Source organism: Cheilinus undulatus, linkage group 18 (assembly GCF_018320785.1).
Source record: "Cheilinus undulatus linkage group 18, ASM1832078v1, whole genome shotgun sequence".
NCBI classification, from domain to species: Eukaryota; Metazoa; Chordata; class Actinopteri; order Labriformes; family Labridae; genus Cheilinus; species Cheilinus undulatus.
The window spans coordinates 1290598-1318289 of record NC_054882.1 but is presented as its reverse complement, the minus strand read 5'-3'; the positions used below and the strand labels follow the sequence as shown (position 1 = coordinate 1318289).

The 27692-nt window shown below is 40.9% G+C and overlaps 1 protein-coding gene across 1 annotated transcript in view; it reads right to left on the bottom strand.

Moving 5' to 3' along the window:
* Positions 1–3493: 3493 nt before the first annotated feature.
* Positions 3494–27692, bottom strand: part of strn3 (striatin, calmodulin binding protein 3) — a 35774-nt gene continuing 11575 nt past the window's right edge. The window contains exons 2-16 of the mRNA XM_041812886.1: positions 16227–16330; positions 16063–16136; positions 15042–15120; positions 14602–14763; positions 14098–14236; positions 13878–14013; positions 11500–11639; positions 11241–11419; positions 10785–10832; positions 10511–10632; positions 10073–10240; positions 9855–9995; positions 9660–9767; positions 9267–9353; positions 3494–8251 (exon numbers count right to left, since the gene is read on the bottom strand). Of these exons, the coding sequence (XP_041668820.1) occupies positions 8082–8251; positions 9267–9353; positions 9660–9767; positions 9855–9995; positions 10073–10240; positions 10511–10632; positions 10785–10832; positions 11241–11419; positions 11500–11639; positions 13878–14013; positions 14098–14236; positions 14602–14763; positions 15042–15120; positions 16063–16136; positions 16227–16330 (1857 nt within the window). The 3' untranslated portion in view covers positions 3494–8081. The remainder of the gene's footprint in view (positions 8252–9266; positions 9354–9659; positions 9768–9854; positions 9996–10072; positions 10241–10510; positions 10633–10784; positions 10833–11240; positions 11420–11499; positions 11640–13877; positions 14014–14097; positions 14237–14601; positions 14764–15041; positions 15121–16062; positions 16137–16226; positions 16331–27692) is intronic.

Here is a 27692-nt window from a genome sequence, read left to right as displayed (position 1 = left end):
GAACTTTTCTTTCTAGTTAAATGTTTGAAATCCAACATGTTTAACTCTTAAATGTCATTCAGACTCTCTCAGTGAATTTTCTACCCTCTGGACACCTTCAGGGCAAAAATGTACACGTACAAAAAACTGCCATTAAATCAGCATACATCAATGTTTTTTTCCACTTTTTTTCATAAATCTCTTTAACAACTTCAGACCTGCTCAAAACTACCAAACATTCAATAATTCTCTGAATTTTAACCCTCTTAAACTCACACTAAACTCTCCATAATATAACAGCAAAAATAGAAGAATGTGGTGCATGGTCCTACAATGAGTAAATGGTCCAATCTGGTGGAATACGGTAAAAATGTCAAACTTCACTAGACTTCTTCACATTGAAATGCTGACATTAAAGAATGCATGATTTTATACTGCAATGACAGTGAGATTAAAAAACCTGGTTTTAATGGAAGTCAATGGAGGCATTTTAGCCTCCAAGGTGTCCAGAGGGTATTTCTGATATTACGTAAAAAATATTAATGCAATCAGATCAGTTTAGTTGCTAATCTTTGACCCATCCAAGACTCTCATCAGCACCAAAGCCCCATCTTTCTACTATTTATTTCATGGAAAATAATTCATGTTTTTTTTTGCAGTAAAAAATGAATATTTCAAATAATCAAATGGGCATTAAAAGTGTTAAAATTCTTAGATTTATTAATTTTCTTTGAAGTTTTGAGCAGGTCTGAAGTTGTTAAAGAGATTTATGAAAAAAAGTAGAAAAAATATTGATGTATGCTGATTTAATGGCAGTTTTTTTGTAGGTGTCCATTTTTGCCTCGAAGGTGTCCAGAGGGTGCCCTAATGTTAAAGCTAGCACTACATAAAAAATATTAATGCAATCAGATCAATTTTGTTAATCTTTGACCCATCCGAGACTCTCATCAGCACCAAAGCCCCATCTTTCTACTTTTTATTATGTGGAAAATAATTCACTTTTTGTGTTTTTTAGTTTAAGATAAAATATTTCAAATAATCAAACTGGCATTTAAAGGGTTAAAATCATGAGAATCATTGAATGTTTGGTAGTTTTGAGCAGGTCTGAAGTTGTGAAAGAGATTTATGAAAAAAGGTAGAAAAAAACATTGATGTATGCTGATTTAACGTCAGTTTTTTGTGTGTGTACATTTTTGCCTTGAAGGTGTCCAGAGGGCAGTAAATCTGAGGGCACAAGGGTTAATCCACGTCAGCGATGTAGAATCAGTCCACTGCTCCTGAACGCCTCATTTACCTTTAGTAATGTCAGAAGTCAAACACGACTTTTCTTATAAAATTGGTGTTTATAGCCTAAAAAAGTGAGATTTATATTTCCCATTTCAAGTCTATCTGCTTCCAGTGTGCCGTTATCAGCACAAACAGAGATCAGATTTATTATAAGACAGATTAAGCTGACAAGTCAGAATCAAAACCTATTTTATTATTTAAAAAGCAAACATCATAAAGCATGCATGGCTTAAAAGTCAAAAATAGCTGCCAACAGGACAAACATTTCATTCAGGTTTCATTCAACATTTATTTTTAAAAAGTCTGATTTTAGGAGCCCAGAGGTCCTGAATCCTTCCACTAACTGGACTAAAACCACGCCGTAGTCTGACCTCGGTTTAGGGCCCTTTTATTAAATCCTCCTTTATTTTAAAGGTTTCATTCCTAACCCTAACCCTTAGAGCCGATATCCAACTAAAAAACACTGTAAATAAACTGAACACAACTTTATTAACACACATGTATATAACAGACAGAAATGATGCATTTATACCAAAAACATGTTTTTCTATTTAATGAAGGAGGCGTTGGGATTTTAACCAATCAGCAGCAGTAAAATCAAAATTATTCTTTTTTTACGCCGTTGTCTTTCAGTGTTTTTGTTAATATAATAATAATAATAATAATAATAATAATAGGGTTTATTTCTGTCTATGAAGGTTAAATACACAACACAAAGCCCAACAGAGAATCTGCTGAAACTACGGAGGCCTAAAGAGGACATTTATCCATGGATCTGATTTTATTCCTGTAAGAACATAAATTTATGCTGTTTTGATAACTGAAAACTACTAAATTAGTTTTGATTCATTTCTCAAGAACCCAAGAAACAACAGGAATCAATAATTCTTTGTGAGATATTCTGTTGTGATCCAAATTATCCTTTTTAATGCGGATTAATATACAACAATAATCTGCATAAATAACAGATGAAATGAGAGATTTAAATCAAGTCAAAATCATAGTAAATTTAAGATTTAGATTTTTTTCACCAAGGTGGATTTTCTGCACCGTAGTTTTCTAAGAAAAGCCGTTTTGTCTGCAGTAAAGTTTATTAAAGAACCCATGAATGAGCTTTAAATCCTTTATGTTTTTATGTCTCAGTAAATCAGAGGTGCAGGTTTTATTGGGATTTTGCCTTTTTGAGACTCATGAAGATTTAAAAATGAGTCAGATCTGACTTTAATGTCTTTTTTATTTTATCCCCAGTTTGAGTTTTCTGATTTGTTGTAATTTTCTCTCTGTACATTTGAACAAACCTTTCTATTTCTGTTTCTACTGCTCATTTTTATCTCTTTTATCAGGATGAAGGAAATGTTTGTAAAATATCAACAAAGACAGAGTTAAAGGACGGAGTCTTAAACTTTTTTCCTCTGTGTAAATTTAAATTTTCTCTGTTCTGTTGTGAAATGATGATCTGTCCATTTATGTATTTATTACCTGTTTTCTTTGTGTCTCAATAAAAGTTACGTCTTTTTACTCTCTGTCCAAGCATCTGTTTGGGAAATGAAGATAAAAAAATAGAGATTTGGTGCCACCTACAGTCCAGACTGCAATCAACAAGTCCTGGAGCAGAAAGAGAAGAAAAAAAGTCTGAATTTAGCAGCAATAATTCTACAAATATCATTATTTAACATTAATATACAGAAACATACATGCATAAATATGTATGCTATGAATGACTGCATGAATAATGTGTTTATACATTACATATGTATGTTTGTATGTATTAATGAATGTCTAAGTTATAAACATATGTGTATTTCATGCATGCAAACATTCATAATCATTACTTTCATACATACTTACATTCATCTATACATTCATGCATAAACACCTTCATATCCAAACATAAATGCATGTAAACACACTAAATATACACGCATAGATTAACACATTCATACACACGTTTACTTACATGTTCTTTTGTATATTTATGCCTACATATTTATTCCTAACTTCATAAATACATGCACTTACACACGCACATTCATACATATATGTTCATTCATACATATATATGTTCATTCATACATATATATGTTCATTCATACATACATATGTTCACATACATGCACACAGAACTCACACTTACCTCCATTCGTAGATAAGTTCCTTCCTTCAGTCAAACATGCGTCAGTAACTGTGCTTTTGTTTGTGTGGAGGGAATAAGGAGCCAACCAGCAGCGTCCGTACAGGTACACCATTTAATAGTTATTATAGACATTTTATATACAGCTGTATCTGCTATGTGGTACAATCTTTAAAATCTGCTGTTTCATAGTTTGTAAATCAAAAAAAAGAAAAAAACTTACAAAACTCATCAAAACTCGCAAACTGATCAGAACTTTTTTTTTCCATTTTTTGGAAGACTAGAAAAAATACTTTTATTAATCATGCATTACACAAACAGAAAGTCTTTAGTTACACGGAGAGTCGGAGCGAGTGAAAGAAAAATAAACTTTGTTGGGTTTTTTTGTCTGCTGTGATCGATCAGGAGCCGCTCACCTCTACAGATCCCTTCAGTTAAAAAATTAAATTAATACAAACAAACAAAGAGCAGGTCGGGATGGTCGGCCAATCAGCTGGCAGCTTCGTTCTATAAAACCCGCCCCAGGAGGCGTCTGATTGGACAGTTTCTCCTGGAGCTCGAAGAGACTAAAAACACATTTAAAGATAAAAATAAGTTGAACTTCTGCTTGTTGAGGCTGTGATGAAGAAAAGTCAAATGAAGTGAAGAGAAACTCACACAGTGATACGACGAGGAGGGCGAGGGTGAGGAGGAGGAGCTTAGAGGGCCGCCGCCGCCACGAGAATCTGGAGGTTTGCTGCTCTGAATGAATGGCTGAGGAGGATGGTTATTTCTAAAGGGTGTGCAGCTCAAGGATGATAACTCTTTCAAAGAAAGAAAGAGACTATTCAAAGAAATTTTAATTCCTAAGGTGAGTTTGTTAGCTTGATGCTAACACATAATGAAAATAACCATTAACAGGCTAACACATGAAGGTGTATTAGCTTTAAAAAATATCTGTCAATTTAATGGGAAAAACTTTTGTCTGAGTCACACATTCATGAGAAACCAAACTTGAAACATTTCAGTGGCGTCAGTTTTCTTTTTTTTTTTTTTTTTTAGAAACCAAACTCAGAATTTTGGAATTTTAAAATTTTCCTACATTTTCACTTGATAAACCAAAAATTTCACATTTTTAAGATTTTAATTTTAAGAAAACAAACTCAGAATTTTTTAATTTAAAAAGTCCCCCAAAAAACATACTGGGGTTTTAAAAAGCCTAATATTTTTACTTTCTAAACTCACGTTTATAACTTCTCAGAATGTCTGAGTCTGAATATTAAAACATTTTCCAAAAAAACTTGAAATTTTCAAGTTGAAAAATTCCTAAATTTTCAATCTAAACTCAGAAATTTTGAAGTTTATAGTCATAAATATTCATTAATCAAATAAAGAATGTTTGAGTTCATTTTTTTCTCATAAATTCATGATTTTAGTATCTCAAAAAATGTATTTTATTTTAATTTTTAAAACCAACTGATCCTTTTTTTAACCTTTATAGAAATGGACCAAATACATTTAGCTTTACACTGCACTAATTTAGAGTAACCATATTTCCCTACAAAGTTAAACTGATCATTTATTTGATAATTTTGATGAAAATATCCAGTTCTTTTTTCTTCAGTTAATGAAAGTTTGGTTTCTTAGTGCAGACGTTCCTGCCTTCTCATTCTAGTTTTTAAAATTTTTGACTTTTATACTGAAAAATTAAGTTTATTCTCATAAACTCAGGAATCTTTACACTGAAATATTTGGATTTTTTTTCCATTATTAATTTTTGACTTTTTAAACATGAAAATGTTTTCTCAAAATTAACGGATTCTCTATTTTTTAACTGTGGCGCTGACAAGCTGTCATAGGTTTGGCTTTACTTCACACTGAATTATCTAACGGTCTGTTTCCATTGGTAGTGTTGAGTTAAACAGACTGATTGATAATTAACATACATTTACAGACTCTAGATGTGAACAATCTTTGATTTTTTTACTAAATTAAAGGCTGTTGGAGAATTTGAAGATCATTACTAATCCCTGATGTCAGACATGCGTCTGATAAATCAGAACGCTAATCATTTCCTTCTTTATTGAACTTTATTGATTCTCTACAGTTAACAAAGTCTTTGATTTTCATTTTTATCTTCAGCCTTGGTTGCTCTCCAGCGTTCTGATTCGATCTGAGGATTTCCACAGTTGGCTTTTATGGGAAATTATTTCCATTTACTGGTTTTACCAGTTTTACCTTTCTATTTCAACTACAACTCTGCACTGTAACTTTTACTTTAATATCTGTGTTTTTATCTTTTGTGGGTTTTACTTGCTGTTTAAAATTATCGTCTTTTTCCATTTGTCATTGTATTTTAATGTTCTGTGTGAAGCACTTTGAATTGCCTTGTTGCTGAAATGTGCTAAACAAATAAACTTGTCTTGCCTTACCAAACTTTGAGCCGTTTTTAAATGAGCTTTACAAATAAATTCAACTTAAAAACCAAACAGAATTTCAAAACCAGAAACTTGTTTTCACTTAAATAAGAAAAATTAAAACTTGATCAGGAATTTTAAACTTTTACTTGATTCTAGTAAAAATCTGATGAAATGATTCCTGTTTGGTTCTACAGCAACAATAAGAGCTGCGTCTATTTACAGGTAAATTTTGGTTTGAATGACTGAATCTAGGGAGCAGATGTGAATGTTGGCGACAGTTGTTCCTGAACGTTCCGTACCTCAGAGCTCTAAATGTCTGTGTGAACTTTAAAACAATTTCCCCTGGTTTTTCTAGAACCGTATTAAACTTTGAAACTCCAGCATCAGCCGACAGAAAGACAAACGTCCAATCAGAGCGCGTCAGCAGCCTCCTCCTCCTCCTCCTCAGCTCCTCGCTCTCTTTAATGTTTCTGTCAGTAAATCCTCACTGAGATCCAAAAACCAGAGTTCCTCACAGGAGCGAGACTCCATCCTGAAGTGTTTGATGAAGACGTGGACACAGGAAGTACATGGGCGTGGCCTGTGAGTGTCACGATGGCGAGACTGGACGGGAATGAGGGACTGGGATCCTCCTCTAGACGTCTCCACGTTTATAAAAACGATTATAAAAACTAGATTTATTTTACACAAACAGAAAACGTCCATGTGGAACTACAGTAACGCTAAATGCCCCCATCCTTCGCTTCAACGCCGGGCTCTGATTGGCCCGCCGGGGGCTGAGGTGGTGGTGAATGGCCCAATCCTCAGAGGCTGCTGTGAAAGATCCAATCAGCTCAGAGACAAACAGAAACAGGAGTTTTAACCCAGCGTGGTCAGTTTCCTTAACCGCCACATAGTTTAACCCTTTAACGCTCTAAACACGCTGAAATCAGATTTCTGAAGATTAAAATCTAAAATCACGCGGGGTTAAATCCTCCGAGCTTCTGTTTCTCGGTCGAAGCAGCTCATCTCTCCAGACGTTTTAGAGGAGAAATCTCCCTCCTGATGCTGACAGCGGTTCTCTCTCAGGTTCTCTGACGCTTCCATCAGCAGCCATCAGAAAAGATCAACATTTAACAGAAACACCACCACTCTCAGACTGATCCTCAAGCACCAATAAAGATGTTTCAACTCCCATGAGCCACCGGGAACGCTCTATCAGTTTGACTGAAGTCAATCTGCAGTAATCACTGATAGACAAACTTTCTCCATGAGGTATTTCTCTGATCGTCAGGACTACGGGCTTTCTGCTGTAGGGGGGTTAGGAGAATCAGAGATGAATTAACCGGCTAAATCCTGCTGTCATCAGAAATAGTGATCAGTTCTCTAATATCCACGATACGCCGCTGTCGCTCCAGGAAATCCTGCTGCCATGCTGTCTTAATTCTCTTAAAGCTATAATAAATAACGGTGAACTGCTGGCACTGAGAGCTTCCTGCAGGACAGCGGTGACCAACCTTTTACCTGAAGCCCCCGCCCACTTCTAAGAAAAGCCAAGCGCCTCAAAGAAACATGAGTTAGACTCAGCAAATCCAACATTAATTCTAATACTTTCAGAGATCAAACTCTACTGGAGTTCTACCGTCGTCTTAGTTCACACCAGCAAACATCAGAGCAGACAAAGACTCGCTCTGTGGTTCAGATCTGGTCGTTGTTTTCAGCCTGAACTCTCATTCTCTCCTGTAGAGGATTCCTCCAGAAGCACACATCACATACAGCGAGGAACATTCATAAAAAGCCGATGATGCAGCCAGACGACGAGTTAGCAGCAGGTTTATCTGTGGCCTAAAGCCAGCCAGACTTTGGGGCGTCGTTTCTGCATGATTTGTTCCTGATTAGAGTAAAAACCTGCAGAGATGAGTTAAACCACACCGTCTGACTCACTAAGGAACTGAAACGGTCTAACCTGAACCTGAACCGCCGTGAACATCTGAAGAGAGGAGCTAAAGCAGCCTGTTTACGGAGATTTCTCCTCTAACAGCGCCTCCTGTCTGCAGTCAGGACATCAGACTAGTGTTAACTTGTGTAGTGAGGGGAGAGAGGGGGCGGGGCTTCATGTAGTGTCATCAGAGCGGCATCTGCTGATCAGTGTCTTCAGTCAGAGTGGGTGTGGTTCAGTCGTTCCTCGTCAGCGTTACTCCGTGTTCAGAGATCTAAACAGACCTGAATACTGTCACAGACCAGCCCGTCTATCTCTTTGTCCATGTCTCTCGCCCAGCCGTCCTCCTCCTCCTCCTCTTCCTCGTCTACACGTAGACCCTGGCGAGGGCGTCGGCTCCGGCTGAGGCGATGTAGGCCTTGGAAGGGTGGAAGGCCACGTCGTAGATCGCCTCCTCGCTCTTCTTCCTGTGAGCCGTGATCTCCTGGACGCACGTTTTACTGTCCAGGTTCCACAGACGCAGGGAGCAGTCGTGACCTGAGGAGGAGGAGGAGGGGGTGGAGGAAGAGAAAGGGGAGGAGTAGGAGGAGGAGAGGAAGAGTAGAGGAAGAGGAGGAAGTGGAGGAGGAGGGAGAGGAGGAGAAGGAGAGGGAGAGGAAGAGAAAGAGAAAGGGGAGGAGTAGGAGGAAGAGAGGAAGAGTAGAGGAAGAGGAGGAAGTGGAGGAGGAGGAGGAGGGAGAGGAGGAGAAGGAGAGGGAGAGGAAGAGGAGGGAGAGGAGGAGGAAGAGGAGGAAAAGGAGAAGGAAGAGGAGGAGAGGATGAGGAGGAGGAGGGAGAGGAGGAGGAGAAAGAGATCCAGGAAGAGGAGGAGGAGAAAGAGAACCAGGAGGAAGAGAATGAGGAGGAGGAGAAGGAGGAGGAGGGAGAGGAGGAGGAAAAGGAGGAAGAGGAGGAGGAGGAAGAGAAGGAGGTGGAAGAGAAAGAGGAGGAGGAGGGGGATGAGGAAGAGAAGGAAGAGAAAGAGGAGGAGGAGGAGGAAGAAGAGAAGGAGGAGGAAGAGGAAGAGGAGGATTAGAAAAGGAAACAGGGGACGTGGAGTTAAGGGAGGAAAAGAGGAGATGACAATGAATGAGAGGAGGAGACAAAAGACGAAGATATTGAAAAGAAAAATGAGAGGAAGAAGGAGACGATGAGAAAGCAAAAGAGAAAGAAAAGGTATTTTTAGCGAGGAAGAACAGCAGATAGAAGACACGGGAAAGGACAAAAGTCAGTAGAGGTAAAAACCAGGAAAAGGGGGGCCACAGGAGGAAGAGGAGGAGGAGGAGGTGGAGGAGAAATAAGATGAGGAGACAAACAACACAGGAGAGAACAAAGAAGAAAGGGTTAAGAAGGAAAAAGAAAAGTTAAATAGAGAGAGAAAATGAAAGACAAGAAGCAGAAGAAGGAAGGGAGTTAACGGAGACATAGGAGGAGGAAGAGGAGGAAGAGGAGGAGTTGAAGTGATGGTAGTAATATTGACAATCTCTCATCCTTGTTGGTTAAAGAGACTCACTTCCTGACATCAGGTAGATCCCGTTAGGATCCACAGCCAGACTGGTGACGGCGTCCAGGTGAGCCACCATGGCGTGGATCACTTTACCTGCAAACATCAACACAGAGATGAGGGTCAGTCTCAGAGAGGGTCCTCTGCAGATGAAGAAAACTAAAATACTTTAACTCTTAGTGAATATTCCTGGGTGAGAAGCCTGGAGACAGTCTGAGGGAACCAGAGTTGACAGATACAGATCCTGTTTCTATGAGTGGATTTATTGTTGAGTTCATGATGAATCAATAAATGAGGGACTGACAGAGTCAGAGAAACAAAGGCTGTGAGGATTAGTCTGAGTTAAAGTCAGAGAGGAGGTCAGATCTGCTAGACCGGCTCAGACAAAGACCGGCGGCTCACCTGACTTGTTATCGTAGAATTTGATGTGTCGGTCTTCGTGAGCGGTGATGGTGACCGGCAGCGTGGGATGAGAAACCACCTTATTGATATGATTCGACCCAGGGAGGGCTGAGACGGCGAGGAGAGGAAGAACAGACGAGAGACTTTTAGCACAGGTTAAACACTCGCTGTCAAAACCATCAGAGTGAGACTTACTGCCTTCTCCCTGCCCCTTTAGCACCAGTGCATTCTGGGATGTCTCCAGGTCGTAAACCACCACGTCTCCTGTGTTAAACGACGCCACCATGTGGGCGGGGTCACAACCATTGAAGTCCACAGACGTGGGGACGCCGTGCTCTGAAACATGAAGGAATAAGGTCACCAGGAGTCCCGTTAACGTCCACCAGAGGGCGCCATGCTCCCAGCATCCTCACCTTTGTTTGTGTTGAAAGTGCTGATGCAGGGGTTCTTCTCCGTCGGGTTCCACAGTTTGACCGTCCCGTCGGCAGAGCAGGAGAGGAGGCGGTTCTTGATGCCACTGTAGGCCAATCCCCACACGGCGTCTGTGTGACCTGACCATGACCCCGCCAGGACGCTGGGATCTGATTGGATAAGGAAAAGAGGAGCGAGCAGGGTTGATTATTGATCCAGTTACAGGAGATTTTCCTAAAGCTTCCTTTATAGCTTAAACCTTGATGCACCCTCATATTCAGATTCACGCTTCTATGAATTAATTGCTTAACACTGTATGTGTGTTTTTTTGAATGTGGGCCATTTTAGACCGGGGTCTGGACTTTAGAGGAGGTTGGGGAGATTTTTAAATTCCTGAAGGCTGAGGAGTCAGAGCTAAGTACAGAGTTCTGACTGTGTACCGTAGGTGTCGTAGGGGTCCACGTTGGAGCTCGGGATGTTCCACCACTGGATGGTTGAGTCGATGCCGCCGCTGAAACACTGCTCACCACTGGAGGTCATCGCCAACGACAACACGGGACCGCTACAGAGATAAAACAGAGACAGGGGGCTGAACAGAGGAGTTCTACAGGACTAGTTCTGAGGTGATAGAAACCATCTGTGGGTCTTTATGAAGAAATGGGTCCTGACTCATGTCAGATTAGATTTATGATTTCTGAGTGTCTGAGTACGTACACATGGGCTCTGAATGTGTAGATGGGCTCCACGTCAAAGGAGGCACTTCTGCAAAACAAAGACAGAAAAATCAGATATTCAGATTGCTCCTGAACACATCATCATCATCATCATCATGGGCTGAGCTCTGTGGTGATAAAGAGCACGGCGGTAAATCCTGAGAAGAGTTCAGAGCGAGGATTAAGAGCGGGACGCTGCTGCCTGTGTTTGAAGTTTGGATGAATAGTGTCAGGAAAACTGCTGTGAGGAGAAAATGAGATGTAAATACTGACAGCTCTGTCAGAGAAAGAGGGAGAGGGATTTTCCTCCGTAGCAGAGAGAATCCAGGAGCACTAGCGGCACAGAATCAGCCAAACACCAAAGATCCTGATCAAATAACCTGTTATAAAACAAAGATTATACTTAAAGGTAGAAACCCGTGATAAAAACTCGACTCAGACGAGATCTGGGTCATACTTTTTGGCAGGGACGGTCTTGGTGAGGTTCCACAGTTTGAGGGTGTGATCCTCGGACACGGTGACCAGGCAGGGCTCGACGGGGTGGAAAGCCAGCGCTCGCACGCCGTCAAAGTGGCTCCGCAGCGTGTACTTTGGGTTCCACGTCTTCCTGAAGGAAGACTCCTTATTGGACGGCAGCTGGGGTGGACAAACAGTAAAACATGAGTCAACGTGCTAATAGAGGTCTGTGTTTGGAGGTGGTCTGGTCTGCGTCTTACGTCATAGCTGTAGTCTGTCTCGTCGTTGGTGACGGTGAGGTCAGCGAGGTCGCCTAAACCCAGAACGCTCTCCAGCACATCGTCTGACCCCCCCAACAGGAAGGACTTCCCACCGCCAGGGGGAAACGGAAGAGGCTCCGCTGAAGAGAGAAAAAAGGCTTTTAAATTATTTTCTAAACAAATAACTGACCCGTTCATAGAAAATTACCTGTAGTAAATTATAACCAGGCCCTCTGTGGTGTGTTTAGGGTCAGGCTGACTCAGAGCTAGGTAGGAGATTCCTCAAGTTAAAACTGCTTTGGCAAAAAGCTTTCATTTTTTTGCAACAACATCTAAAGTAGGCACCAGAATAACTAGTTAGTCAGGGCGCTTTCACATTAGGCCCAGCTGTTTCCAACTGCGCCGCGGCGCGATTCCACCCCTCCCCTTCCCCCCGCTGGCTTGCTTTCACACTAGTCACACTGATCCATGCCCGGGCCCACTTGGGTATGTACTCGGTCTGGAACAGCAGGTGGGGGTATGCATGTAGCTGGTTTATAACCCTGCCAAGGAGGAGAGAGAGGACGAAGCTACCATGGCAACCACTGGGGTCATGACCTGAGCAAAGATTGTTTTTGTTTTGACCTGGCAAGAAGTCCAACCTGCAGCAATGGATGACTAAAATCACTTTTAAGATGCCAGCAACTTCTCTCTTCATATCGGCACATCTGCTACAGCTCAGAGGATTAAAGGGGCTCGCGTGGCGCAGAAACAGTGGTTTTTGAGGTGACAGGAGACTTTTATTGCCTTTGCTCCTCCTCTCACTGACTCCAACTAGTGTTCATCTGTAAGATGAGGCACAACAGACCGTTTATTGACTGGATTCTGATGATTTCCGCCCTTTATTGAGGAAAAATGTGAACAAACTGCCGTGCTGCGGAAAGTTTAGTTTTTATGATGACGTCATAAAGCTGATACGGCGCTCTGTCCTGTATCCAGAGTCCACTTGAACCAAGCCCAAGATCACCTCTCCATGTGGGCCCGGGCCCGGTGCCCAGACGCGGTTCGTTTGCATTCACACTACCAAAACGAACCGGACTTTGGGCTCAAGTGCACTCAGATCCTGGACCGGGCCCCTAATGTGAAAGCAGCCTTAGCTAATGCTTAGTGCTTTTCATCAGTTAAGGCCTTAATACTTTGTCTAAACCAGTGTTACTGAACCCTGCTCAACCAAAGAGCCAAAGTGTTGAAAAATACATTTGCAAGAGCCACAATCTAAGTGGTGAAAAGTGGCAATTAAAAAAAGTTAAAGATGGCAAAAGTGGTAAAAAAAAAAAAAAAAAAAAGCGGAAAACACTGGGAGAAAAGTGGCAAAAAAATGCAGAATATGGCAAAAATGGGTGGGAAGTGATCAAAGAAATAGTTAATGGTGGAAAAAATTTGTCAAAGTGGCAAAAATCAGAAAAAAAGGTAGGATAGAAGGCAAAAAGTGGCATTTAATTGCAAAAGGCATCTTAATTAGGTGAGAAGTGGCAAAATTTGGCAAAAAGGGGCAAACAGGGAAAAGTAGCAAAAATCGGGGGAAAAAGTAGCAAAAAAGGGCAAAAATGGGCAAACATGGGTGAGAAGTAGCAAAAAATGAGTTACAGATTGGCGGCAGAAATAGTCCTTATTTAATCCACATTTCAAAGAAACTGAAACCAGATGAAGAGAAACCAGCTCTACTGAGCTGAGCCACATGATCTGGATCTCTAAAAACAGACATATTTACCGTCACAACGAGAGAGACTGGACGGACATCAGCTGAGGAAACACGGGTAAGATCTTAATGAGCTAAACCAGGACAGAACTGGACCTAACCACTTTGTAAAAACGGACCGTAGAGGAGTGTTGTAGCACCACTCATCCAGGCTTTAGACGGACGACTTTTAATTCCTCTTTGCTGCCTTTTCTCTGAGAATTTTTTTCTTCTTTTTCCTGAATATTCCACTACTTTCAGGACAAAAAAGTACATTATGAACATTTGTCTTAGTCCTAATCAGCTCAAACACGGCCTTCTGGTAGTTTCTCTACGTGGAAATCACTTCTAGACCCCCAGAGGAGTTCTCGGCTGCAAAGAATCCATTAGTCTGACATATTCACTGGAAGTGAAACCCCAAAAAATAAAAGCCACCATTGTTTTACTCAAATTACTTCAATAGTGTGAAAGCTGACACTAGCTACAGATGTGAAATGAACACATCACTAGCAAATTAATCACCTGAAAACAACCTGACAACTCCAGCAGTCAGTGGTGAAATTACATCTTACACTGATGGAGTCTGGTGGCATTGAAACACATAGAAAAACTAAAATTCTGACATTTATCCAACAATGTCCAGGACAGAAACATCTCTCACCCCACTCCGTCCCGTCTCCAGAGCTCCGAGCCTCGCCTGCTCCCTCTCCGTCCTCCGCCGTCACCAGGAAGTCAAACTCCTTCAGAGCCTCCTCCGTGTCTGCGTCGTCTTCTGACGCCAAACCCTCGTTCCCCACCTGGAGGAGGAAGAGGAGAAAAACGTCAAGAAGAGAAGGAGGAGGAGTCAGAGGAAGGATAGGAGCGAGTCTCTGTGTTTCTACCTTGGTTTTGTGTTTCTTGGCTCTGTGGTGTTTGTCTGTAGTGATGTCGTCCATCAGGTCTCCCTCCTCGTCCTCCTCTTCGTCGCTGTCCTCTGCGTTCTCCAGGAAGTTAAACGTCTCCAGAACGTCACCTGGACTCCTGTATAAAGAAGCACAAACACGTTAAAGATGTCCAAATGTTTGATGAGTAAGCGTCAGATATTCTGCTGTCTTCTTAACCAAAAGCTGCAGCAAACAGAGACTGGACTCTTTACATCTGCTCCAGACCAATTTAGACAATATTTAGACAGTATCCGGGGTTAGCCTGGATTGTTTGGTTGTTAAAAACAAGACATTCCCCAAAATCAGGTGTTTCATAGGGCTTGTATTTTTGTTCCTGGGGTATGAAATGGATCCTGATACCATTCAGGAGTTTACATCCTGGTATCGTAATGATTCTCGCTAAATCTCCGAGCTTTAACCCTCGTCTCAGACTCTTCTGGGGTTCCATTTGTGCTTTTGTACCTTTTGGCGTCCTTGCGGCGCTCCGTCCCGTTGATCAGGTGCTGCAGGTTCTTGTTCTCCACAGATCCATTCTGCTCGGACCCCGACAGGCCGAGGAGAGACCGGACTCTCTGAGTACGGACGTCCAGGATGGTGTCTGTGTATCCCACCTCCTGCAGGTACCTGAACGCACCAGACATTTGGAGAAAATCTCAGCGTTGAACCAAAGACTGGATTTGATTCTCTAATAACAAAGTTTCACCGTATTTTCTACTATGGAGAACCAAAAAGAGTTCTAAAAAATCTAAAAATATCTCATCATGTTTGATGGTGTTTGTAGTTCTTTCTGGAAGCATTATTCCTAGATTTAAACATTTTCCTGAGGGGTTCAGGTGCTTCATGGCTCTAACTTTTAATATTACAGCTAAATGAAAGAATGACGATGAGGGGAGCGCCCTTACTGTCTGAGTAGTTGTCTCCCTTGTTTCCAGGTGAGCTGACTGTTGGCAGGAACAGCAGAGACCTCGGAGTCTTTGGTGTCTGAAAGAGCAGAAACATGAGAAAGAGTGTGAGGAGACCCTGAGAGGAGCGGCTAGTTAGACGTCTTTAGTCCCAACATGAGGCCAAAGAGGAGAACGTTAGTGGAGAAAGAGGAGACAAAGGCAGGCTGTGAAGCCCAAAGTTTAAAAGAGTTTTCAATCTTCAGAATCCAGGTTTGTATTTCATCTCACAGCCTGCAAAAACCCGGTGTAGGTGCCAGATCTGTCCGGGGGCCTGCGCCTACTGATGAGGTGGCACATTGTGATTGGCTGTGATGACTAGCACATTTTTATTGGCTGGAAACTCCCACTGTCTGAATCTGTTAGCTTTCTAGCTAACGTTGAAAGCTAACTTCAGTGTTGTTTATACTTTGATGTTCTCTTTACCTCTGAATTACCTGCTTTCAACCCCCTGCAGGTGTGAGAAACGATAATAAAATATCTAAATTCTGCGACATTTACTGTCTGAAATGGCCACGCTGTTTGCCTGTGCTGTTTATCAGAAGGACGATCTGTGATTGGTGTCTTAAATAACAGTTTAACAAGTGAGAGTGAAACAAATAATTCAGTTTTGAAAAGCAGAAAATTACACATTAAAATATATTTTTTTACTTTTATTAAACTATATATTTTCATTACAAATATCTTTCTACTATTAAATAGTTAAAATATTAGTTTTACCTACAAAAGAAGAAGCTTGTCAACAAAAGAAAAACAAAAACAAAAAATCCCCCACAATTTACGATAAAAAGTAAAGTACTTTACAAAAACATCACTCACTTTAAGTTAAAACAAGAATATCTAGCTTATAATGAATGATTAAAATATCAGCTGCACTGTTGTTTGTCCACATGGAGTTGCCGTAGTCAACAATGTTTGTGACGTCACCAGAAAGTGCGTCACTACGGCGGCCTCAGACTCTCACTTCTACGCCTCTCCTTACCTGATTCAAAGCTTGGCATCTTCATCTCTCCTTGGTTTAACTCTGTTCCGTATTTTAATTTGTGATATTTTGCTCTGAAACAGAGGAAACCACGGATCAGGATTCAAAGAGGTTAAAAACAGTCAATTCAAAGAAACACAGCAGCAGCAGCAGGAGCGTCTCACCTTTCCTGTTTTAAAGCGTATTCTAACATTTTTATTCTTCTAACCAGGTCGTTCTTCAGGTTCTCCTGACCTTTCCTCTCACCCTGCAGGAACGCTATCCTCGCCTGGAGAAACACAGAGAGACGGAGATGAAACTGAATCATGGTTATCGAGGAGAACAGACATCACAATCACAACCAGGGTAGATTTATTCTATTTACATTCATTTAACCAGGAAAACCTCACTCTGATTTTTACCAAGGTTAAAATTCTAGTGGAGTGAGAACCCTGGTTTGGAGAGAAACAGCAGCAGACGGTTGACAGTTCATCAAAACACAGAGAATAATAACAGTCCATTAGAGCCATTTCACTGCAGGACAGAGACGAGACAGAAAAATCTGTCTAAAACTACAGAAAGATGATATGAGACATGTATATAAATCAGAGTAGGGCTGGGCAGTTAATCAAAAATTTGATTGAATCACAATATGTCCTGCTGCAATTTTCACATCGCGAAGCAGCAATATTTCTTTGACCTGAAATTTGTGACAAAATGCCAGTTTAAAACTTCTCTGCAGCAGAGATGTTATGCATGACATATCATGCAATCATTCATGTGTGATTTTTTTGGAATAGTCTACTGAAAAAATCATCCTTTCTTCATTTTTGAACATTTTTCTTGCTAAATATGAGAGTTAAATAAAAATTATCACCCTCCCTTCAAAACTAAAATTCACCTTCAAGTTGCAATACAAGTCAAAATCACTACAATTAGATATGTTTTCAGAATTGCCCAGCCCTTGCTTATTCTATTATTATGCTGGCTGTAATATAGAATGATTAATTTTGTGTTTTTTGGAAAATACATGAGATGAGGAACTAAACAAATAACTGCATATCAAATCAAAATATTGGGGGGAAAAAATCGTTCAGCCCTAAATCAGAGTACTTTCCTTTAGTATTAAAAATAAATGTTGCACCTTTTTGGTGTCTTCGTAAGAGCTGAGGACAGACATAAACATCCCTAAATGACGGCTTTTAGCTCTCCTTAGAATAAAGTAAAGCAGCAGCATGTGACATAACCGACTCAGACACTAAAGTCTGTAAATAAAGCAGAGCAGAGGCCTTGTTTCTCCTCTTTGTAAACCCCGCAGGTGTCTGAACACCTGAAGCTCTGCTGTGATTGGTCTTTGATTCTCAGGTTCAAACAGGATTAAATTCAATTCAACAAACACTCTCGGTCTGCTTCATTGTCACACACATCAGGTAAAAAGCAGAGGAGCTTCTGGAGTCAGAGAGTTTAACATCAGGCTCCTCTTTGAAGGTATTTCACCGTTAACGGATTATTAAACACAGGCGTGAGGATAAACTGCTTTCTAGGAGGAAATCGGGATAATAAATGCATCGTTTCTCCTGAGGGAGATTTTAGGAAGCTCCTCTTTAGTGGTGTTTTTAAACTCCCAGCACAGATAAACCAGAATTTATCCTAAAGCTGATATATCATGATGATTTTCTGATTAGCTGATCAGTCAGTATGCTCACATCCTCTCTAAATCACTGTCATCCTCTTTCATAGCCATGCAGAGAAAGTCCTAACGTTAAACTTTAACAGTCATAAACAAATACAGTTAGAAGACCAAACCCCCCCCCCCCCACACACACACACACACTCCAGGGCCTCAGCCCCCCTCAGCCCCCCTGCAGACCCCCGTCTCTGACGGACAGACAAATGGACCAACAGTGAGACAGCTGTGGTCCCTCCATCTGTCCGCCTGTGAGCAGCTGCTCCTGAAACCCAACACTGATGGAGGCTGACGGCTATTTATACCCGCAGCGCTCTCTGCCAGGGTGACCATGGCAACAAGAGGGGGACCAGAGGCAAACGGGGGGGGTCGCGACTTCCTCTAGTGAAGGTCGCCTCGATGAAGGGGAGGCCAGAGGTTCTCCCCCAACTACAGAAGGGACGGATACGGAGAGGGGGGAGGATTACATAACAGATCAGTCTATCACAGCCCTGCTCTGATTGGCTGGATGTTTGATTGACAGCCACAGAGAGGAGCCATCGTAGAAACCAGAGGTAAACAATCGACATGTGAAGGTTTAGCGTGTCAGAGCGGTGATTCAGAGGGACGACAATGAGGAGAAAGTTCTGGACTATGAGGATGTCGTGATTTCATCATGACTCCAGTAAACATCAGAAGATACTGATAGCTGTTTGATACAACAGCAACAAAAGTAGAGGTCAAAGGTAGGGATGGGCATGGTTTTCAATTATTCAACCATCAATTTATGCAAAAAAATCTGAAGATTATATGCCACCATTATTACAGTTTAAGATATTTCTTTCTTCTTATTTTACTAGCATAAAGACACCTGTTGTGGAGATGCTTCTCAGCAGCATCATGCTGTGGGGATGCTTCTCAGCAGCATCACGCTGTGGGGATGGTTCTCAGCAGCATCATGCTGTGGGAATGCTTTTCAGCAGCATCATGTTGCGGGGATGCTTCTCAGCAGCCTATGGCAAACCTACAGCTTAGACAAGATTTATTTCCTAGTAAGACAATGAGCTGAAGCACCCAGAGAAAGCTACACAGAAATGGTTTAAAGACAACAAAGGGAATGTTCTGGAGTGGCCGAGTAAAAGCCCAGACCTCCTTCCAACAGAGGATTAGTGTCCGGACTTGAAAAGGACTGTTCCCTCCTGATCCCTGATCAACCTGACAGAGCTTGAGCAGTTTATTAAAGAAGAATGGAGTAAAATTCCAGAGTACAGATGTTTGATCCTGACTGAGACCTATCCACACAGACTCAGAGCTGACTGAGACCTATCCACACAGACTCAGAGCTGACTGAGACCTATCCACACAGACTCAGAGAGACTGAGACCTATCCACACAGACTCAGAGCTGACTGAGACCTATCCACACAGACTCAGAGCTGAGACTGAGACCTATCCACACAGACTCAGAGAGACTGAGACCTATCCACACAGACTCAGAGAGACTGAGACCTATCCACACAGACTCAGAGCTGACTGAGACCTATCCACACAGACTCAGAGAGACTGAGACCTATCCACACAGACTCAGAGAGACTGAGACCTATCCACACAGACTCAGAGCTGACTGAGACCTATCCACACAGACTCAGAGCTGACTGAGACCTATCCACACAGACTCAGAGCTGACTGAGACCTATCCACACAGACTCAGAGAGACTGAGACCTATCCACACAGACTCAGAGAGACTGAGACCTATCCACACAGACTCAGAGAGACTGAGACCTATCCACACAGACTCAGAGAGACTGAGACCTATCCACACAGACTCAGAGCTGAGACTGAGACCTATCCACACAGACTCAGAGAGACTGAGACCTATCCACACAGACTCAGTGCTGAGACTGCAGACAGAGGAGAGTCTACTAAAGACTGACTAGAAGGAGGAATATTTATGTAGTCACTTATTTTTCATGACATTATTTTGTAGAGATCTGTTTTCACTGACGTCAGAGAGGGGTTTTGTCTTCTTTTTGTCAAACAGCCAAATTATATTGATCATGATTTTTTAGAGCCGCTTTATTTCTCCATTTTTCTCTCATGGCAGCTTTGTGTAGAAATGTGAATCAGGATTTGTAGTTTTCTGTTAAAGCTCCAGGACCTTCGATGCTATCAATCATTAGAATAACAGACACTGATGATGGCGACGTGAGTCACCAACGGTTATGGGAACATGGCCATGAAACCAAAATGATGCCTTCACTGCCACCCGTCGTTTATGGTGACTGCTGTTGTTTGTGATGATCTTAGGCCATCTCCCAGCTGTCCCTGAGTATTTACCTCTGTCAGCCGCTCTGATGTGGAGCTAATGTTTGCTGTGTTTCTGCACTTTGAGCCAAAAGTGTCCTCGTCTCTGTGCTCTTCTATCTGTCTGTGAAAACACCTGTTACCTGTTAAACAAGGCTGTCAACATTTTACCACACCATGTGCTGTAAACCAGAGGTTCTCAACCTTGGGGTCGGGACCCCCTTTGGGGTCGCGAGACACTAAGAGGGGGTCACCAGATTCCCTAAAAAAAGGAAAAAGAATATTATAGAATTCCACTGTTGCCACTTTACACCAATTCTGACAAATTGTGACCAAGTTTTTCCCACAAATTTTAACACAATTTTGCCATCAACACTTAATTTTGACATTTTAACCCCTTTCCAACACTGTTTTTCTGCCTGTTTTTTTGCCATTTCTAAACCACTCAAGCCAAATGTTGCCTTTGTTGACCCATTATGCCACTATTCACCACATTTTACTACTACGTATGCACAATTTTTCCCATTTAAAGCACATTTTGCAATATGATATGCCTATTTTTGCTAGTTTAACCAATTTCTACCAATATCTGCCAATTTTTTCTTTCTCAGACTTCTTTTGCTAGTTTATATTGATTTTTCTTCCCATTTCACCAGATTTCCACCCTTTTTTGCCAATTGAAAGCCTTTTTTGCCATTCTTATATATTTTTTGCCACTTCTTACCTATTTCTGCTACTTTCAAGATCAAACTTCACCACCTTTTCCACTATTTTTGGCCATTATTAACCTTTTTTTTAAATTTTTAACCCATTATAATTCTTTTTCTAAACAAAATGGATCAACATTTTTAAGAAGGCTATATCCTCCTGAGACCTGAGCCTTTGTTAGGAGAGTATTTTTAGTTTCTCCCACTTATCTGGGATAAGTACTGTTTGATAGGTTAATACATCAGCTTTGCTGTTGAACAGGAGTTTCTTGGACATTTTCCTTTCCAAAATCCGCCAAACGCTATAAAATTCAAAATAAAAAAAACCCTAAAATTTATCTGAAAATTCTTAAACATATTTTCAAAATAGCCTATCCCATGAAAAGTACCCAAATACTTCATTAAATAGTCCTCAAATCTTTCAGTGATACTTCCTCATACAGCCTTAAAATTCCCATAAAATTTTCCCCCAAAATTCCATGCACATTCCTGAAAATTTTCAAGCAAATTTCCCAAACATTAAAGCAAATTTCCCCCTTAAATTTCTCAGCAAATTCTAGAAATGTTCAAAAACATGCTTCAAAATACCATAAAAATGATGGAAACATTAAAAAAAAAACTTTTTAAGAAAAATCCTGAAAATTTCAAAGGACAATCCCAAAACCCAGATTCCCAATCCAGTTCCCCCAAAATTTGGTTATAAACTTCCCATATTCCCCTGAAAATGCCCCCCCCCCCCCAACAAACAAACAAACTCCCTGAAATATACAATATCCTCCTAATTTTCATTTAAAAACTTGACAACTTCCAAGCAAATTCCCTAAAATATCCAAACACCAAATTATCCCAGCATTTCAAACAAATCCTTTTAAACTTATCTCATCAATTCTAATACCAAAAAATGATTCCTATAATGTAGAGAAGAAAAAATGTCATGTCCCCATATGTGGACGCAGGGTCTTGGGAGAATATACTACACAAATGATTTTAAAAAAGAGTTTTGTTTCATTGATAAAAGTGGTTATTTTTTCAGGTTCAATATAAAATATGGATGTCGCAGCTTAACTTTACAATAGACCATGATTATGTTGACCTCCATGGTCCCCCAGTTTGGCTGGGCCCCAGAAAACTCCCCCTTTTCTACACCCTTACGGATGGCCTTGTCTCCACATGTCTATTCTTGAATGTTCATGGCTGGGTTCAACCAACTTCAGGTACAGTGGGGGTCCCTGGTCTCTGGCACCTTTATTTTGGGGGTCGCGGGCTGAAAAGGTTGAGAAGTCCTGCTTTAAACAACACAATTTATCACATATCACATATAACTCATACTAGAATGATTTTAAACCTGTACTTCTGGTACTGAGACCTTTTATTCAGGACTACATATTTATCACGTATCTCTATTCAGCTGAGAATGATGGTGATATAATTCAGCTCTAGTCTCAGAGCCAGTGAGTGTTAGCATGTCATTAGCACTGCCACCCTTAAAAGCTTCTGATGTGATAACAGTTATAGATAAAGCAGAGAGCTATGCTGATAACGCTCCTGTATTTAAGCTAACCATCACTCTTCTGTTATTATCCTGACTGATCTCAGACCAGCTGGAGGCGTCCACACGTGTTGAGTTTCCCCGCATGAATCCGGACTAATGCGAAAGCCATCCTGAGTTTTAACGGCGAGCGTTTGTTTCTTCACAGGCCGCTTGTTTAGAGCTGACGAGCTTAGGGCCGAGGTCACACAGGCCCCTCCCACCCTGTGCACCTGGTGAGCATGAATCAAACGCTCCTTCGGGAGTGTGAGTGAGGTCAGAGCGCTGGGTGATGATGATGATGATGATGAAGGGGGAGGTGTGTGAGGAGTGAGCTCACTGGCCCAGATTTACCAGGATGACTTATCAGTAGGGCTAAACGGGGGTCTTAAGGGCCGCTCCTCTAAACAACTGCACCGTGAACACACAGACGGACACGCTGACCAAAAACATCAGGCTCTTCAAAACAGGAACTTCAATAACCTTCAAAATAAAACGTTTGAACTACCACTAAAACCTTGGTCACGTTTCTGTGGTGGTCTCTGGATGGAGTGACCGGCAGACTCTTTAACCTCTGCATTGTTCTGCACGAGCGTGAGCAAGCATGCATGTGTGAGTGTCAGAGTTATTTCAGGCCGCTCTACTTTTAGCATCCAGCTGGGATCGGGCTGTCAGAGCAGAGCCCAGTAGGCCAGGACGACTAATTACAGCCGTACCGTCCTGTAACCCCCCCCCATGCCCCCCAAATACCAAAACACAGAGCCAGGACAGCGAACCCTCACTGATCACATTCACATATTCAAACTAACATACCAGTCTGTGTTGGAGGTATCGTTACACCTGCAGACCTAATAAACCACAAACATAATACATATCTGCAGATTTTAATGTAATAACCCCACAGTCAAACATAATAATTATAATTACAGGTGTTTATGACCTTTGTGGGAAGGGGAAAAATCTCAGGCTTTTCAAAATGGTGATAATGTCCCTACAAATGTAAAATGTAAAATTAAGTTCAAGACTTTAAGTCAGCTTAAGCTTAGGTCACATTAAAAAAGTTATGGCAAATTTTTGCTCGCCATGAGACAGGAAGTAGTTCTTTCAGCGGCTGAACACACTGGTAGAGCCATGAATCTTAACACTCTGGTACCCCTTGTGCCAAAAATGCACACTTATAGTTGATTTATTTATTTATTTTAAACTTTGTCCTCTTTCACAATTAATATTATCGTGTATTGTATTTTTTGTTCATTTTTACACAATTTTCAAAATTCAGTCCCAGCCACAACAATCAGCCCAACATAAATAAAGTTAACCTTTTTACAGCGTTAATATCCCTGCTGTGTAAAAGTCCCCACTGAAACCCATTCAAACCACTTCTTTAGATCCATACACCATTAAGGCATGAATCATGCTTTTTCTGGTTTCTGGGCTTCATTTGAGAGTTGGGGCTTTACATTTGCACCTGGACCATTTTTTTACCCCGTGACGCCACTTTTACCATATATGGGCGAGGGCAGGAAAGTTTTTTCCACCAGATTTCAGTGTTCTACTGCCCTCTGCTCCCCTTCTCACTAACTCTCTGAGGTTTTGTCTAAGTGCAGATCAGTGTGTGAGTCTGTGAGTGTGTCTGTGCAATGATAAAAAAATAAGTTATCAAATTTTCATGTAGTAACTTGCAAAAATTCATTTTTTGTGTATTTTGCATCTAAAAATGCAGTGACATCATCAATGAAACATGGCATTTAAAGGGTTAAAAAAATTTAAATGAATGAGTATTTGACATTAATGGTTAGGGCTGACCTTAAATGAGAAAAATATTATTCAATAACAGTAAAACAATTTTGAAATGTATGATATTTATAACATGATTTAAAGGTGTGCATTTTTTGCACGCTAGGAGGAAAATGAGGCAGCAATTTGTAGGAATACCAGAGGGTTAAAATAACTAATCTATCTGATAAATAACATACAGAAACTCTGCTCACTCAGACAGTTTTATTGTTTTACTGTAATTCTAAATCCCCATCCACTCAAAAGCTGTTGTTAGTCTCAGGATGTTTGTCCCCCTGTATGTCTAAGACACACTTTATAAGGGAGAGCCAGCCTAGTCCTGTGAGTTTTGTTCACGTTCAAAAAAGTTTGTTTTTGTCAGCTCTCTATGAACATAAAATAAAGTATATTTGGATCGGCCCTCTGAGGGCTTCGTTTAAGAGAGCTCTTGGATTTTGCAAAATTTGCCATAATTGATATCAGTCCCCTCCTTTTCTCAGTCAGAAACGTTGTACTAAGATTCACGTCTCTACTGGTGTTTAAGGACTCTGAAAGAACTTCCTGTTCCATGGCGAACACAAATATCACCATGACTACTCTCACTGTCCATTACTGGCAGCTTTGGAAAAAGTGGTTGGAACCAGCAAGGACTTACCAGAACTCACCATTAGTGCCACTTTTGGCACTGTTGACCCATTTTTGCTTCTTTTTAAACCCTAGTTCACCGCCCATTTTACCACTTTCTGACTATAGTTGCTTCTTTGAGCCTGTTTTTGTCACTAACTAAATCCTTTTCGCCACATTTCATGAAAATTTTAATCACATTTTACTGCATTAACAACCATTTTTGCCATTTAAAATTCAATTTCTGCCATTTGTTACCCCTTTACACCACTTACACACCAATTTTTGTCAATTTTAACCACATTTCTTTTTTTTTTTTTGTCCACTTAAGCCACCTAAAATCAATTTCTGCAACTATTATCCCTTTATCACTACTTTTTCCTGCCAGTTTTAGCCACTTTCAAGCCTTTTTGTCACTGTTAACCCTTTAAATTTCTGTTTTTTAGAAACGGGCTGAACATTTTGAAGAGGGTTATACGCTACACAATGTTTTGCTTTTATAAAAGTGGTTATTATTCAGGTGAAAAGTAAAATATGGTTATCACAGATTAACTTTTAAAATCCAATGTCACCACCTTTTCCACCATTTTTTACCATTATTAACCTATTCTAGCCATTTTCTTTTATCACATTTTATTTCTGTTTTTAACAAAAAGGAATTTTATCTACAACTAGAATAGAAACATACTTGCTTCTTTGGTAAAAGTGGTTATTTTTCAGGTTAAAGCTCTCCCTTTTATCCCCTTATGGGCGGTCTTGTCTGCACATGACTATTCTGGATTGTTCATGGCTGTGTTCAACCTCCCTGAGGTACCATGGGGGTCCCCAGTAGCTCGCACCTTTATTTTTGGGGTAATCTAAATAGAGAGATATCGATAGAGATGGCTGAGGTAGGAAGAGTCAGGCACAGAGGTCAAAGGTCAGCGTGTTCAGCATCTTTCTGATCACTGAAGCAGGAAGTTAGTCTCCTGGCGTCTCCTCACATCCTCTCTCTCTCTCTAATGGCAGAGATGGCCTGAGCATCAATGATTAACAGCTCAGACCCTCATAACAAGCACAGACCGCAAAAGTCATCCGCTGCTGCTTCCTGCGCAGCTCTGACAGGACGAGTTTCATGTGAAGCGCCGCTCCGTCTCCAAGGTTACATCAGCTGATTTTAAATCAGAGATGAACCTGAGTGAGGACAAGGCACCAATCATTATGTAAGGAGAGGGAAGGTGAGCACAGCTACAAGTCTGTCTGATAAAACTGTGTTGAAAAAGCAGGCGGGGGGAAATATGTCCGACCTCCATTTACACCACAAACACAGGAAGTGGACCAGAAAGATTTAACCAGAAACTAGGGCTGGGCAGAATACAAGCCTTTAGAGGTTTATGGAGATAAAAGGTATGACATGATGGTTTATGTTGATATAGTTAAAGCAGGACTAAAGATCAGGAATAAGAGCACTAAAGTCTGACTATTGTCTAACTAAAGAAGCTGAAACAGACCACAGTCCCTGTGATTGGGCCGCTTGGTGACTAAAACCTCACACCGTCTCGTCTGCACCCCACATCTACGAGGCAAAGCTGCTGTTTTTCTCTGATTGCCTGAAGTCCTTTCAGAATAAAAGCACGCCTTCACAGGAGCATTTATGCCCGTTTCTACCTCATGGGAAGAAGTGTGAAGATTAGGCAAATTAGCCCAATCAGGGATTAAAGAGTGTGTGTGATGTGAGATGGGATTTCTGAACAGCAGCACAGTCATCGGGGTGTTTCTCTGGATTTAATGTTGTGTAACTGAGAGGGCTGGAAACAGAAAAACACTGGAAACTGGTCTGCAAAGAGCCGGAAACATGAAGAGGAACAAAGCATGAAGGAGTACGGATGTTCATGCATCACTACTGTATCATATACACTAGGGTGAGTACTGGCAAGAACCTCAGGATACGATACGCATCACGATATATCAGGATATCATGATATTGTGATATATTGTGATATTCTACAGTTAACTAAGAAAAACATAGAGATGATGTATATATGTAAATCACACAATACGTTGGTGGTGTTCGCTCTATATTTCACAGCAGCAAGACAGAGCTTGCAAACGGCATCTCCTTTCTCTAACTTGCTGTTTGTGCTTTCCTTTTTAACTTTGAAGCCTAAATGCGTCCAAACGTCTGCTTTGAATTGTGCAGGTGTCGTTATTTTGTAAGACATGTGGAGGTGCGGAAGTCGTATTTTACTAACAACTCGGCTAAAATATGAGTTTTTACTTTTTACAAAAAAAATCGATATTAAGAGTTGAAGTATCGATATTGTATCGGATGTCAAAGTATCGCGATATATTGCTGTATCGATATTTTTTCACAGCTCTAATATATACACAGCTATATCTGTAATATGACCACTGACATACTGGTTATAAACATCAGCACATCCTGAAATACCAGTACTGGAGATCAACCTTCTGAACCAGGGCTCATCTAGTCCATCTGCACAAGGGCCAGGTTTATTCTCCACAGAGACCCTGGGGGCCGGACTTTCAAATACACAAAAATTAAAGAAATATTTTGGTCTGATTGAAACATTATTGTAGTAGTATTTGGATTTTCTTTCAAAACGCAGAACATTTTTAGTCATTACCAGTGGGATCTATCCCCATCTATCCCCCATTTTTGAACATTTTTACCCCTTTTTGCCCTTTTTTTCCTCTTTTACCAATTTTTTTGCAAGATTTTAACCCCTCTTAAACCACTTTTCCTGCATGTTTTACCCACTCTTTTCTCAATTTTTGCCACTTTTTAACCCTTTTTTATTACATTTTTTCAACAATTACTGCAGCTTTTGAATCAATGTTGGCCACTTTTCACCCATTTTACCACTCTTTAACCCCTTTTTGCAACTTTGCCAGGCTGTTTCTGCTCTTGTTGCCACTTTTACAAAACCACTTTTCCTGCATGTTTTATCCTCTTTGTGTCACTCTTTTATCCATTTTTGCCACTTTTCTTCTATTTTCCACTTTTTAACCCCTTGTCATTAATCTTTGCACTATTTCTGCCACT